The 15,214-nt window shown below is 49.3% G+C and overlaps 2 protein-coding genes across 5 annotated transcripts in view; one reads left to right on the top strand and one right to left on the bottom strand.

Moving 5' to 3' along the window:
- The window catches only part of NCAPD3 (non-SMC condensin II complex subunit D3), a 28,554-nt gene extending 23,877 nt beyond the window's left edge, over positions 1-4,677 (bottom strand). For all 4 annotated transcript variants that reach the window (XM_063355247.1, XM_063355248.1, XM_063355250.1 and 1 more), the window contains exons 1-7: positions 4,446-4,677; positions 4,029-4,183; positions 3,067-3,229; positions 2,103-2,281; positions 1,091-1,267; positions 704-765; positions 356-443 (exon numbers count right to left, since the gene is read on the bottom strand). In XM_063355247.1, the coding sequence (XP_063211317.1) occupies positions 356-443; positions 704-765; positions 1,091-1,267; positions 2,103-2,281; positions 3,067-3,229; positions 4,029-4,183; positions 4,446-4,677 (1,056 nt within the window). The remainder of the gene's footprint in view (positions 1-355; positions 444-703; positions 766-1,090; positions 1,268-2,102; positions 2,282-3,066; positions 3,230-4,028; positions 4,184-4,445) is intronic.
- An 18-nt stretch (positions 4,678-4,695) lies between these two features.
- VPS26B (VPS26 retromer complex component B) lies at positions 4,696-15,148 on the top strand. The gene is made up of 6 exons (XM_063355257.1): positions 4,696-5,104; positions 8,442-8,598; positions 9,434-9,598; positions 10,382-10,557; positions 11,236-11,378; positions 11,972-15,148. The coding sequence occupies exons 1-6, from the start codon at positions 4,882-4,884 to the stop codon at positions 12,116-12,118; spliced, it is 1,011 nt and encodes a 336-aa protein (XP_063211327.1). The 5' UTR covers positions 4,696-4,881; the 3' UTR covers positions 12,119-15,148.
- Positions 15,149-15,214: the final 66 nt, after the last annotated feature.

The raw sequence follows: 15,214 nt of genomic DNA, 5'->3' as shown, positions 1-15,214 counted from the left end.
TCCACCTAGCAGGAAACCACAAAATTCCAGGCACACGCAGCCACCTGGAATTCTCTTTTTTAAGATAGAGAGATCCAATGCCACTGTAGCTAGCCTCTGCTTTCGATTCATTTGCCCAAGAGTCAGTAGAGCACAGAATTCAATGCACACAAAACATCATGCAAGCCGAAGGACATAAGGACTGGGGTGGAAAAAAAGCATCTTGCCTCTGACCCAGCAAACACATGCCCAAAAAATAAAACTAATGTAAAAAGTAAAAAACGTCCAAGCAAAAATGACGTGCAGAGAAGGAAAGAAACAGCTACTCATTTTCAATACTGCAGTGAGCATTTTAAAGATTTTGTTCAACTTTTACCTTATCTTCTGGACCATGTAGAGGGGAACACAGTAATCGCAGTCCATGATAGGCCAGCTCGGGAACGTACTTGGCTTTGTTAACATCCCTAAGCAAAAAAGGCAGAGAGACATCTTCATATCTCATCGGAGAAACATTTACTACAACTATTACAACTAAATCTGCTCATTGACTGGAAAACATCCAATATCCACTAGATGTTGTTTACTGTTAGCTAGGTGGAACACGTTCTAATTATCTTTAGGGAAAGAAATCACTGCTTTCATTTTCGCATAAACAGGATAACACATGCATTGAGTGCTTTACTTGTTCAAAGTACCGCTTAAACATTAAGAATTATTTGCTTACATTGCTGCTGAAAACATGAACTCATGTACCACTGGCTCAAAGTTTGTCAGTTCAACAAAGATCTGGAAGGAAACAAAGCCAAGCTTAGCTAATTCAGGTGAGGGGAAGACGTGCATGTCTCCTTGGATGGCTGGGGGTCACACCATAGAGAACTTGAGTCTAACTTTCGAACCACAGTATCTCCCTTGAAGCAAAACATACGGAGACCCCAAAGCCCACAGGCTCAATACCATGTGCCTTCCCCCTGGCTACAGTGAGGGCAGTTTAATCGGGGGACCAATTTAGGAAAGGTAGGACTGCCATCGCTCCTGTGGCCATGGAGCGTTCTGCGTCCACCAAAAGTTTGTGCTGGGGGGATATAAGGTTCCTTGAGTTGAATCTTATTACCTGCAGGCAGCTCTCCACACACTGAGGCTTTTCTTTCAGGGAGAATTTAGGTAGAAGTCTTAAGAAGTTTTTCAAAAGAAGGAAGATTGAGTTGCGAACTTGAAGAAGATCATCCGTTGAAAAGTAAACATTTTCACAATCCTCTTCCTCCTCCTCCTCTTCCAATGTATCTTCCATCTATATCGGCAGAAAAGAGAAAGAGCATCCTGTCCCACAGCACTGGCTGATCTCTTTTGCACATTTTAGCGCTTCACTGAGTTCTCAGGTTAGGTCCTACGTGACTTCACATCCAAAATTCTAAATCTTTTCTTTCAGATTAGTTAACACACTTAACAGTGGGGGAAAAAAAACACAAAAAAAGATGAAAGTTGTATACAAAAAAAAGAAGGCCCCGACACAGCCTGTTCTCGTTAGGAAGGAGAAAGTCCATCATAACTGAAAACAATTATCTGAATTCTGACACTTGGGAGAGTCATGTCAAGTAATTCCCACTGTGCCTACACCCTTCTTCGCTTGCTTGTCATGACCCTGCAGCACCCATCTTCTCTCCGGATTTCTGATGTGTAATCCTCAGTTGCGTTAAAAAAAAACCATATAAATGTTAGAACGAGCAGCTGAGTCCAGCTAACCAAAGCATTTAGCCCATCAGTAAGTTGGCAAGGAAACGCAAATGTCATTTGCGAGCTTGAATGTTTCTTGAAGAAGCTGATATAAATTAATTTCTCCCTCTGCTACTGAGCTTTCTAACAATATGCCACAGACAAATAAGCTGTATTTTTTCTATTAGTCAGCAGCCAGGAAAATGGCTAATGTTGAATCATCAGATCTCTGAAATTCCTAATAATAGGCAGAGGATCAAGAGCAGAGCTGACCTGCTGAATAAAAGGTTAAAATTAAAAAACAGCAAAAAAGAGGAAAAGTATCACAGTGACCCAGAAGTGAAACAGCTTGCCAATAACTTGCTTATTAATAATAGAGGTTTATATCTGAAGAGATTACACAAACATCTTACATTGCTGTTCCTGCATGGTTTTCCTTTCTTTCTGTTTCTTCGTGCACTGGTCTTGGAGCTTTGAGCGTGCATCTTCTTTCTTTTCCTCATCAGATCTGGTTGTTGAGGCCAACTTTTTGTCAGGGTGTGAAGACATTTATCAAACAACACTTGATGGAACAGCTGGTTAGCTACGCTGCCTGCCCAGAAAAAACAACATCAACCATCTTCCAGACAAAATACAGAGAGCAACAAATCACCTGGCCAAGTCTCCATTTGCTTTGACAGCCAAATAGATGGCTAGGACAAAGCCTGGGAGCCTAAGAGAGTTCAGAAGAAAAAGGAATTGTTTGAACAAAGCCAAAGTGCATCAGGATGACATGTCATCCGCGATGACATTCTCCAGTAGCACCACCAGCTGATCGACCCCTTCTAGCTGGTAATGTGCTGCATAACAAAGATCAGCAAAACTTTAGAGGACGTACTGGCCTTGAATACTGTAGGATGCTGCCGTGAATCAACTCCAACTGCTGGTTATTTTAAACAAATACTGTTATTTTCACAAATGAACCTGTCCAAAAGCACTGCACAGTGAAATCCTCTCTAGTTACAGAGCAGGAACAGGAATAAGCTTCTGCCTTCGCTGTGTATTATTGTCAAAGCAGAGGGATACGTGTGATTTCAGCTCTGTGTACCGTTCAGACTCCTCTGTTGACCTTGTCACAGAGCTGCTAAGACGCATGGCAATGCAGACCCGGACTGAGCCTTCAAGCCACTTTATGACAGGAGACCAAGCTGCCATCAGACCGTAACAGCTGTTCAGCACTCAACACTGTGGCTGAGTTTCATCTCCAGGGATTTCACGGAGATCAAGCGAACAGTTCAAAAGCCATCACTTGTTCCACCTGGAATTCTTATGAGAAAAAGCTGATTTTGCCTGAATGATGTTTTATCCAACAATGAAGAGGCGCATCCCTTTGCTCACCTGGGATTTCCAGCAGTAAGAAGTACAACCCAGCCGCGTGAAGAGCATAAATCCTCTGCTGTGCATTAGCACTTTTATGCTGGCCCACTTGGACAAAGTGGTGCAACACAGCCACGAGAGCGTTATGAGAGAAGTTGTTTTCAGCAAAAAAGGTCCAGATATTCTGAGGCGAAATACACAAGTAATAGTGAGAAACCCAGTAATAACATAGCTCTCTGCAAGTAGCTGCTATTAACATTTTAACAGTTCCCACTGAAACCAAACCCCTATGTATATAACACATATAAAAATATGTTTTTAATAATTATTTTATAGTGTATAATATTAGAATCGTAGAATGGTTTGGGTTGGAAGGGACCTTAAGGATCATCTAGTTCCAACCCCCCTGCCCTGGGCAGGGACACCTCCCACCAGACCAGGTTGCTCAAAGCCCCGTCCATGGGGCATACATGGACCTGTTGGAGTGGGTCCAGAAGAGGCCACAGAGATGCTGCAAGGGCTGAAGCCCCTCTGCCGCGAGGGCAGGCTGAGAGAGTTGAGGGTGTCCAGCCTGGAGAAGAGAAGGCTCCGGGGAGAACATATGGCAGCCTTTCAGTACTTAAAGGGGACTTATAAGAAAGATGGGGACAGACTTTTTAGTGGGGCCTGTTGTGATAAGACAAGGGGTAACGGTTTTAAGCTAAAAGAGGGGAGATTTAGACTAGATATCAGGAAGAAATGTTTTGCAATGTTGGTGGTGAGGCGCTTTAACAGGTTGCCCAGAGAAGCTGTGGCTGCCCCATCCCTGGAGGGGTTCAAGGCCAGGTTGGACGGGGCTTGGAGCAACCTGGGCTGGTGGGAGGCGTCCTTGCCCAAGGCAGGGGGTGGCACTGGATGATCTTTAAGGTCCCTTCCAACCCAAAGGATTCTATGATTTTTCTTTGCATCTTTGTTAAGCAGAAGGTGGCCCAGTGCAGCCTTACCTCCCTATTCTCATGGTCCTCCCCAGCGAAGGGTGCCAGGGCCTGGTAGAGCCAAGTGAAGGCATCGAGTCCCTCCTCGGTGATCTCCTCGGCTATCCTGGCATCCAGAGGTTCCACCTCTGTGAAATCCAGATCCCAGACTGCGTTGACCCAGACTGTGAGAAAAAAAACAAGGATATGAGCACGGTAGAATCACAGAATCGCCTGGGTCGGAAGGGACCCTTCAGATCACCTAGTCCCTTCAACACCCGCATTCCAGCCTAAATAATACTTGAAAACAAATACGGGGTAAAGCGATTAGAGCGGAAACATCGGGTCGCCGAGGCCGGGGGGTGCCAGTTTCGGAGGGGGGGTCCCGCCGCTGCCTCCCCCCCGCCCCGGGGGTGCACCCACGGGTGCCCCTCACCGTCCCCGCACCTCCGCCGACGTCCCGCAGCCGCCACCCCTCCAGGGCCCGGGACAGCTCGTCCGCCGCCATCTCCCGCCGCCGCCGCCGAGTCCCTTCGAACGGGCCAATCGCGCTCTCCCGCCGGCCCCAGCGCGCCTGCGCGGGCCGCCCCCCGGAACCGGGCGGGGCGGGCGGGGGAAGGCGCTGCTGCCGCCGCCCCGGCTCCCGGCTCCCGGCTGCGGCTCCGGGCGGGCGGCGCATGCGCGGTGGCGCGGCCCGGCCCCGGGACGAGGCCCGGCGAGGCGGTCCGGCCGCCCCGGGCTCCCTCCAGCGGCGGGCGGGGAGGCCCCGCCGCCGCCCCCTCCCCGGTTATCCCTGCCGCATTGCGGGGTCCCCCGCCCCGGCGCCGGGAGCTCTGTCCGTGGTGGCTGCGGGCAGGCCGGCAGGCCGCGCTCCGCCGGTGCCATGAGCTTCTTCGGGTTCGGGCAGAGCGCGGAGCTGGAGCTGGTGCTGAGCGACGCCGAGAGCCGGCGGCGGGTGGAGCACAAGACGGAGGAAGGCAAGAAGGAGAAATACTTCCTCTTCTACGACGGGGAGACCGTCTCCGGCAGGGTGGTCCTCACCCTCAAGTACCCCAACAAGCGGCTGGAGCACCAGGGCATCAAGGTGGAGTTCATCGGGCAGATCGGTGAGAGCTCGTCCCCCGCCGGGAGCCGGCGGCCTCCCCTCTCGGTCGCGTCGCAGGTCCGTCTCGCCTCCCATGTCGCGTTTGCGCACAGGCCGGGGGCAAGTGCTGGCGCCCCATGGCAGGGAAATCCTCGCCGGCGCGAAGTAGGTTACGGCGGCTGCGGAGAGAACTCCCACGGCCACCCGGAATGATTCCAGACGCCGTTCCAGCCGGGCATCCCTGTCTGTGGCCTGGGCTCAAGCCCCGGCGGAAGGGAGGGCACCCCGGTCCCTTTCCAGGTCATTGTTCTCCCGTCCTATTTTCTCGCTCCTGCTCGGTCACTGGTTTCGGCTCTCGTGCCCGGAGGCAGGGTGGAATTCGGTTTCTGTCCTGCAGATGCAGGTCAGAGCCCGGACATCCTATCGATGTCAGCTCTCGGGTGGAATTCTCCAGGCTGTCTTTATTCGCAGCTCTAGGAGCTGTCTGTCTGCATTTCTCCCGTGCCTATTGATTCGGGTAGGGAAGCAGTGGCTCTGCCGAGGATGGTGAATTGGGTAGGTTTTGCCCGAGTGTCTCACATCACCAGCGGCACCTCCCCAGCCCCGACCCCACGGCATGTTTCACCCAGGTAGATCAGCTTTCTGGGCTCAGCTCAGCCAATCCCATCTTTTATTTTCTTATTCTTTGCGTGGGTGACCACGCATCCCTGCACGGTTAGTTGGGTGACTTCAAGTTGTTCAAAACTCGTGGTTACATGCGCGTGTAACCAATTTAGGTTTAATATTTCCTGCTTTCTTAGAGGAGAGGTAGCTGCCACACCCACTCTTCGATCCGAGTGGAGACATCTGTGTTTCATGGACGTGCCTGAGACCCATGAGCCAAAACAAGTTCAAGATGTTCCCGGTGATGGGACTGTGCGCGGCGTGTGCCATTCCTCACGTCTGTGGCCTTCCGTACTTGTGTTTAAGCCTCAAAATCACCGCGGGAGCTGTGGGCCTGCAACCTTTGCATTGCAAATTGTGTGGTCTAGGAAAGCGAACTAGAGGTTTTCCCACCCAGCCCTGATGCTGCTGTTTAATGTTTTTTGCTGGCCTTGCTTGTGCGGAACACAGCTTTTTTGGAAAGAAAGAGGAGGACAGGCAGGGAGAGCCTGTAAATGATGGAGTGTAAGCGAGCCCATTCATCGGGAGCGAGCTTATGACCTCCTGATATTTGATTATTATCGTCAGTGGAAATTAAGCATGAACTTCGCTTCCTGCTCCACTCTGTCTCCTCTCTGCTGCCTCACCTGCTTCTGAATCCCTGTTTTGGAAGACTTTCGAGTCACACACATTTAGAATAACTGCTCTGAATTCACATTATGGCCCAAGCAGGGTGCGTCAGGAGCTGCTGTGGCTGCACGTTAGTGCTTTGTTTTTGTCCATCAGGCCACTTTGATAAAGCGCTGAAGTTTGTACCACTGATGGCACTTCATTAATGCTTTCCATCTGAAAACAGCTTGCCTTATATTGCAACTTCTGGCTGCCCTGAGGTCAGTATCTATATGAGACAATTTAACGGGTAGGGAGACTGGGACGTAACGGAGTGATGTGTCACAGGGAAGATGGCTGTTCCAGACCGGGTACCAGAGGCCCGACTGTGAACACGGTGTCCTGCGTGGTCTCCGGTGAGCACAGAGCCCATTTAAGACTGCAGTTCGCCTGCAGTTAGTGTCCTGAGCGTGCCACCAAAATGTTGGCAGGGTTGGGTTTTTTTCCATCTGGAAACGTTAAAGCTCTGAAAAGCTGAAATTACAGCTTATACCTGTTTGACATGCTAATGTCTTCTAAAGTTTGGGAAATGTCAATCCTTCCTACTCTTAAGGCTGCAGAGCCCTTTCCGAGGTAGCAGAGAACTTAGTACACTGACATTTGCCTCCCCTTGCTTTAAATTCAGTCGTTGCCTTCTGCATCGTGTGGGAAGATGATATATGGCACGTGGCTTCTCCCTGTCACATCAACAAGCACTTTCCTCTCAGTGGACATGTATTCAGTGCAGAGAGAGTTGGTTTATTTATGTCACCTGCCTGCCCAGCCTGAAGGGCTTGATGGCACTCGCTGTTCTGCGTAAGCGAGGGGTGTTCTAGTGCCAATATTTCCATTACAGAGATAAGGTGAGCAAAGGGGTGTAAGAAACAGCCATTACTTAAAAGCTGAAATCTCATCGTGCATCTCAAGGAGCGGAGAACTGAGGCTCGCTGCAGAACTCTAATAAAACCTCTCAGAAGCCTCCTCTGCACAGTTTAGTGCTGACAGTGAACTTGTGTGTGTATGATTGCCTGATGACTTAGGTTTTTGGTTTCCTCGTCTAAAGGTATCAGATTGGCAAAGGCTTTACCTTTTAGAAGGACTGTGTGGGTGTCTTGTAGTCACACAGCTCACACGCAGGGCTGGGAAGGGCAGATTGCATTGATGGTTGTGTGTAATACAGAGCTGTTAATGCAAATTGCAGAGTTTTAAGTTTCTTTTGCTTTGTCTTAAGGGAGAAAACTTTGTGGAAGTGTAGAGAGGATCGATTTCATTAAATGAGGAAACCTGTAGTCGTTTCCTGCTGACGCAAGAAGGTTGTGGGGAAAACTGAAGCAATGTGACCATGGTGGTTACTTGAGCTGGTTTGAGCAGTGCTTCCAAAGGTGAACGCTCTTCCCTTGTCAGTGGTTCCATGGCCATTCATGTGTTATCCAGGGGCTGGTGGAGCAGTTGACTCAGCTGCCTCCCCACGCACTTGGTAGTCAGGCAGCAAACACTGGATTTATGCAGAATCGGTGAGCATCTCCACTGTTACTTATTCCCTGGTGCGAATCAAGACCACTCAAACTCTGTTGGCAAAGGAGAATCAGGAACGGTTGGAAGCCTCCTAGCCCTTCGTTTTTGCTCTGTTGCTGTTTGCTGTTCTAGAGAAGCAGTGGTGGTTTTTTTCCTCTTTTTAGAGCGGCAGTGCCTTTGGCCTGGAATATTGTGTAGAAAAGTACTGGAAGAGATTGCGTGAGCTCCTGGCTCCTCTTCTCAAACAGTCTGAACACAATTAATATTGATAATAGGTGACCCATGTCACTCTGAGGCAAGCCAAGTTCCTGATTCGTTGTAGCAGTTGAGGCTGTTCCTTTCTGTTTCAGGGAGGAAAGCTCTGGCCGGCACCTGGCTCTGGTGGAGAGCAGTGAAGCAGTGCAGGACCTCCCCTGTTAGGTTCTCTGAACAGTGGTGAAGGAAGCAGTGATGTGGATAAGAGAGCTGCTCGTAGCTGTGAAATCTTCTGCCTTTCCTCACTGTGTCACGTGGGATTAAGCATCACTGCTTAACCTGGACTTCTGTCTTCCTAGAACTCTACTATGACCGAGGAAACCACCACGAGTTCGTGTCTCTGGTGAAAGACCTGGCCCGTCCTGGTGAATTCACTCAATCACAGACATTTGACTTCGAATTCACACATGTGGAAAAACCTTACGAGTCCTACACGGGGCAGAATGTGAAGTTGCGGTGAGTCTCCTCCCCTTGCTGACCCCACTTCTGGGTTCTGTGCAGCGTGCAAGTACTGATAGTTACCATGATGATACTGGAGTGCAGCATCCCCTCTCAGACATCCTTGCAAGCTGATAATGTAACTCAAATGAATTTTGCTGGGCTGAGTTGTAAAAGGCTGTCTTTCGGGGCTTTGCTTTTATGAGCGTGCATTAGGCTTCATGGAACTTGTTTTGTCCCATTCAAATGACAAGAGAAATCAGCCCCTCTGAATCAACAAAATACTTTCTAATTTATTTGGTAATTCAAAAAGCAAAATAAATTGTTTGTCTCCAGTTTTTGCTGCCTCGTAATCAGTCTTGTCAACTTTAATTGTGCTCTGTGTGCAAGCACATGCCTGGCTTGTATCTTCTTTGTATGTTGCAAACTGTATTTCACATCCAGGCACTCCAGTTGACTTGAAATCCAGTCACTGGCTTCGAAGGGGCGGTTGGAAAATTCTGAGATCTGCAGAAAGAGGTGTGCCCGTGGAGACTGGTGTGATCTAATCTCTTGCAAAAGGGCAGTAGTTTTAACATGAGCAAGCTGTTACTCAGATCCCTAAAATGGTGCTTAGGTAACTCAGGCTCACAAATGCATGCAAGCTTAAAGAAGTCTTAGAAGAATCTGCTCTTGCATTTGAAAATTCCCTTCTTTCTTTTCCAACATGGGGTGGTATTGGCTGCTCCAGAAGCCAGGGTACTGGTCAGACTGCTCGGGTAGCCCAGTGCAATCCACTCCGCCCCATGTCCCTCCCTGCTTTGTCTCTGTTGCTGCCTGTACAACCCTAAGAGGAGGGGGACTCTCCTTGCAGGTATTTCCTCCGAGCGACCGTCAGCCGCAGACTGAACGATGTGGTGAAGGAGATGGACATAGTTGTGCACACTCTGAGCACCTACCCAGAGCTCAACTCCTCTATTAAGATGGAGGTGGGGATTGAGGATTGCCTGCACATTGAATTCGAGTATAACAAGTCCAAGTAAGTGTCTCAAGAGCAGCCAGTGGCTGTGAGGAACCATCTGCTACAGGGGACAGCTTGGTTTGGAAGCCTGAGGCATGCGTCTTGCATGTGATCCTCAAAGGGATTCTTTGTTCATGCGCTCCAGCGAGGCTGGCAGACTGTTCAGATCCTGGTGGAGGATCTTTAGGTTCCTCTCTTTGCTCATAGATGTGTTCTCTGGACGAAGGAGTGGGAAGCAATGGCTGCGGCGTACTGAGCTGGGAGCACAGTGTGAGGCTGTTGCAGTAACTTTGCATTCCCTGTATCCTTGACAAGATCAGTATTTGCAAGTGTCTTCAAAGTATAACGTCTGCTCTTTGCCAGACAATGCAGCTGAAGTGGGACCTTAATTCGGGCACAGAGGCTGGAAACAACTCTTTTAAACTACTTTTAATGCATCTTTCCCAGCTGATGCTAGCAAATCTCCCTGAAGTGTAACATTTGGGTTAGTTTTAATTGACTTAAATTGGTTGTGGAGTCTTTGTTGTCACAGGGGTTTCTTACAGGTACTTAGCCTGAAATTCTGTTTTTAATTTATCTGATCATGCTAAGTGTTCTTGTAAATTTCCAAAAGACCGGGGGATGAAAGATGAAGTGCTGTTTACAGCAGGCTAGTGGAGGTGGTTGATATGCCCTCTGAAATTTACAGCTGGGGCTGTGGGTAAGAGCAAAGTGCCTGACAAGCAAGTTCCTGCTCTTCAGTCTGCGTCCTGGTCTGCTGCACAGTGTTTGACTGTGGTGCTTTCTTCCTCCATGTGCTAGGTATCATTTAAAAGATGTGATTGTCGGAAAGATCTACTTCCTGCTGGTGCGAATCAAGATCAAACACATGGAGATAGACATCATCAAGAGAGAAACAACAGGGACCGGACCCAACGTATATCACGAGAATGACACAATAGCTAAATACGAGATCATGGATGGGGCACCTGTGAGAGGTGAGAAGGCAGACGAACCCTTCAGAATTCCTCTTCTGAAGTTTTTTCGGGTGGGAATACGAGTCCTGCAGTGTCTTCACTTGAGTCTGTGTGCTCAGTAGTAGTATGCATCCTGTTTCACTGGCAGACTCACAGCAGTTTACATAGGTCATTAAATATGATCCCCTTCCTTCTCTGGTATGATAAGGGGGAACTGAGGCATAATGAGTTGCAATGACTTAATTCTTTTGATGAAGCAGTGGCAGAACTAGGAATAGATGTAAATTCACTGTTGGCGTGGGCCACCAGCTGGCATTGCTGCAACTTGGAGCAGAAAGATGTGGTGTTCTAGCTCTGTGCCAATCTCCTGTGCCACTTGTTTTCCAGTTCCATTGCCCAGCAGAGTCACCTGCCAGAGAAAATGTCACCTTACTCATTTTTTCCTGCAGTGCTGTCTTGATGCAGGTCACAAATGAGTCCTATGCTGTTAAAGTGGAGATGGAATAGCTGTCAGCAAGGACAGGATCTGGCTGTGGACCACGCATGATCATTTTGAAGGGAGTTGGATCTTTTAGAACATCTAACTCCACTCATGGAAATGGTGACAAAGTTTGTGGCCTAGTGAGATTTTGTTTTATGGATGCTCTCCTAGCTTATATCTGTGAGTTCTGTCTACTGATGGTTCTGTGCACTTTGTAGGGGAGTCCATTCCCATCCGACTCTTTCTGGCTGGCTACGAGCTGACTCCAACGATGAGAGACATCAATAAGAAGTTCTCGGTGCGTTATTACCTCAATCTGGTGCTGATCGATGAGGAAGAGAGACGCTACTTTAAACAGCAGGTGAGAAACAGAGCTGTTGGTTCTTCTTGGACCTGTAGACTGTCGCTTGGGATACTATGTCATAAGGACCTTCTGGGAATTTGGGATTCCTGTAGGAGACAATCATGTTCTTGACTGAATATCTATAAGGACTAGACAAATTAGGATGTGCAAAGCGGGTCTAGAAGGAGTGGTCCACACAGGTCAGATGTGTGTGGTGGTGGGCATGTATGTAGAAGGTGCCCACCTGGGACTTCTTTTCCACTTCTTTGCCCTGCAGTGGAGCTTCTGTGCTTCACCTTATGAATTCCAATGTGGTAGCCAATGGCAATAGGACAGAGCTGCTCTAGACCTCCAGTGAGTTGCCTCTGCGCGCTCAGATCCTGGGGAGGAGCGCTCTACCCAAATTTTCAGGAAGGCCGCATTGTGAGGCCGCTGCTTGCCACTGCAAGTGGCCTCATGTGCGTGGCTGCGGCTGGAACATGCCAGCATGGGCTGAGTTCTCGCTGGGTGCAAGCTGCTCGCCTGGTAGCTTGGTTCAGCCTTTGGGTCTGGGTGGGGCCAGGAGAAGGTCTCACAAGCCCTGACAAGCCCTGCTGGCTGTGTTACTACAGGAGGTGGTGCTTTGGCGGAAAGGAGACATAGTGAGGAAGAGCATGTCCCACCAAGCAGCCATCGCCTCCCAGAGGTTTGAGGGGACATCCTCACACACCGAGGCCAAGACCCCCAGCCAGCCTGCAGAGAACAACGGCCGGCAGTGAGAGGCCACGCAGAGGAAGGCTGCTGTGGAGCCAGTGGGGACAGCAGCAAGGAGGAAGAAAAAAAACACTTCAGAGACTTCATGAAAATAAATATCCGTTTTTGACTTAATTCCTTTTCAAAGGACTCGTAGGGTGGGAAGGGGATGGGAGGGCAAGGCAAGCTGGAGCACTGGTGGTGCGGAGTTGAAGGTACCTCAGTGCTTCCCAATCAGCTACATTCCTCTGGGGTCGGCTGCTTTGAGGCGTGTTGTCCGGAGGCTGCGGAGCTGCCTGATCTCCTCTTTGCCCCAAGAACCTTTCAGTGTGGCTGTGGGGAAGGAGAGAGCAAGTGAAGGCCAAATCTGCTGCTTCGTCCCAGCGGTGTGGAGGTTGCTTTGGGGCTGCGTAGGGTGGATATTTTTCTTGCCTTTCGGAAATATTTGCGAGGGAAAATGACACAGTGATTAGCTGGAAGGTAGAGGGAGTCAGAGACTGAGGTGCGGCCTACTTGAAATCGCTTAGTGTTATCCCCTCGCTGCCTCCCTTTCCTCTTCATGCTGGCGTTGGATTCCTTGTCACAAACAGTTATATCACGTAGTTGGCTCAGCCCAGGGACTGCCACACAGCCGCGCGGAGCACGGGCAGCAGGCACACTGTCGTGTCCTTGCCATGGAGCTCCTGAGTGCCGTGTTGCGTCAAGGGGGAGCTGCGGCTGGTAGGAGGGAGTGAGGCAGGAGAAGGCAGTAGGAGGTGGCACAGGTTGGGCAGAGCGGTGAAGGTCCCAGTGCTGCTGGGTGGGCAAGAAGAGGGGGCAGGAAGGCTCCTGGCCAAGAGCAGTGCCTTCCTAGTCTTGTCTCGGCAGCTGCCTGAGTGCCCCTGAGATTCAGTCTCTCTGGTTGCTGCGCTCATACAGGTCCCAGTTGCTGCTGTGGAACAGGGGCAGACCAGGCTCCAGAGGTTTGGAGAATAGTTTTGGAACGTGAGAAATAAATGGGGGGCTCTCCTGGGAGCGGGCTTACGCTGCACATGCTGCCCTGCTCATGTCTGTGTCCTTGTGACAGGGCAGGCTTTGTAGTAGGGACAGACAGCAGTATAGAAACACATGCGTATTGTTTTGTTTGCTCCCTAACGCCTGCGGGATGAGGATTAGTAAGGACAGTAAGTGGATGCAATTGTTTTAAGAAGCTCAGGGCCTGCGTGTGCTGCTAGATGAAGCCAAGCAGCAACTGGAAGGATGGTAGAGCGTTCTGATTCCAGAGACACATTCCTGAGGCCTGAGCTGAAGTCACCAGTGAGGTGTGAGGGTGTACCACGAACTGAGAACCTGAATGTGTTTTTTTTCTTTTCTAAAATAAGCTTCTTTTAGTCTTCAGCTAAGTAGAGTCATGAGAACGTTCCCAGAAGGGAGTCACACTCCTCCATTAAAAATTAGATGTGGCTTTGTAGAGTCGATTGACTGAGTCTGGAGAATATCCATCCTGTTTAGCTGCCCTTCAAGGGAGCAGGTGATTAGAGCTCCTAGCAGATGGAGAGACAAGCCTGCACTAAATGCTGGGATATGAGCTCTATCAAGTGGAATTTGTCTGGATTTCCCTGTGAGTGTGGCTCGCTAGGGTTTTGTCCAGCTTCCTTTTAACTCTGGAATGAATCTCCTGTCTCTGTCCTACAGCTGAATGTAGCACAGTCGTCTTGCAGCTGGGAAATGGAAGTATCTTCTGCTTTGTTAGTGGAACAGTGCTGGTGGAGGGAGTGGGGCCTGGGTGGGAAGGGGAGCTTTTTATGTAATAAGACAGCTACTGTATTTCAGTGATAAATGTGTGTTTCTGCTTGCCAAAGTAAGTTATCTTTTACTCACCACGTGTAAGGTTGTGGTTTTTAGTAGAGCTGGACAGTCTCGCTCTGTTGTAGAGGACACTAATGATCTCATCTCTGCTGAATGCTCGTGTCACACCATGTTTCTGCTCTGTAATAGTGAAGACGTGGCTTGCTTTTCTTTACATGAGAAGTCTGTGCCATGGGCTGGAGCCGTGTCTTCCTAAGACTGAAGCAAAACCTTACTTTAGACAACTACCTTGTTATGCCAGGGCAAGAGGCTCACATGGCAAAGGAATCTGGATGTTACTTTTGACACTCACTCTACTCCCCTCTGTGTCAGGGGAACCACCTGTGCTGTGGCAATACACAATCTTTTAGAGACAAAAGATTTTGTCTCCCATTGGGAGCCTCCGGGGATAGCAGACTATCTTTCTGTGGCTATGCTGAGCACAGCAGCACCCTAACCACCCTCTAGCTTTCCCTCAACTCCCATCCCACCTAGCATTTTTTCCCTTGCCCATTCCTCTTGACTGTAGGCCATGTGGTACTAAAGAAACCCCATGGATGAAGATATCTCTGCATTCCAGGAGTGTTTTGTTTACTGGCCGAACAGCATCAGTACTGGATATAAGACAATTGTCTGACAAGACAATGCGCTGTAAGAGATTTCTATTAAACATCTGTTCATCACTTCTGGAGGGATTACTTGGAAAAGGTGCATGAGCCTATACATTGGATTGGTTTGTTTTCTTTTTTTCTGCTTTGTGCCCTTCTCTCCTGTATCCCTACTTGTGGAACCAGAATTCAGAAACCATCCCCATTTTTATTTAATCTAAATGGACCATTCAGCCTGTTACCCACTAGGCCCCCTCTGTTTGTCCAGGGTGGAGCAGATGTTCCAAGCATCCTTAGAGAGAAGTTGAAGCATAAGGTCACTCCAGGACAAGGTACTTTAGAAAAGCATTTCATTAGCACGGGAAGGGGCAGACACTACTCGAGCAGTCGTGCCCCTCTGAGCTGGGTGGTTCTGTTCAGTACTTGGGTCATTCCCTCCCTCCCAGGCCGAGTCAGGCAGGGGGGAGTGTGCAAGTACTAAACCAAGCAGTGCAACCTGTAATTAAGCCTCTGCTGTGTTTACATGTTTCTTAATTCGTTGTCTTTTCAATGGCTGTATTTTAAAACTTGGGTTTTTTGTCTCTCCAATTAAAAAGAGCCAGCCCTGGCTGTCAAATGCTGTCCATGAGTTTGTCTGATATGGTTTATATTGCCTGGCCTGGGTCTGGGTTGTTGGTTCTTTTTACA

Source organism: Chroicocephalus ridibundus, chromosome 18 (assembly GCF_963924245.1).
Source record: "Chroicocephalus ridibundus chromosome 18, bChrRid1.1, whole genome shotgun sequence".
NCBI classification, from domain to species: Eukaryota; Metazoa; Chordata; class Aves; order Charadriiformes; family Laridae; genus Chroicocephalus; species Chroicocephalus ridibundus.
The sequence above is the reverse complement of the archived record's forward strand: the minus strand, read 5'-3'. Positions and strand labels throughout refer to the sequence as shown.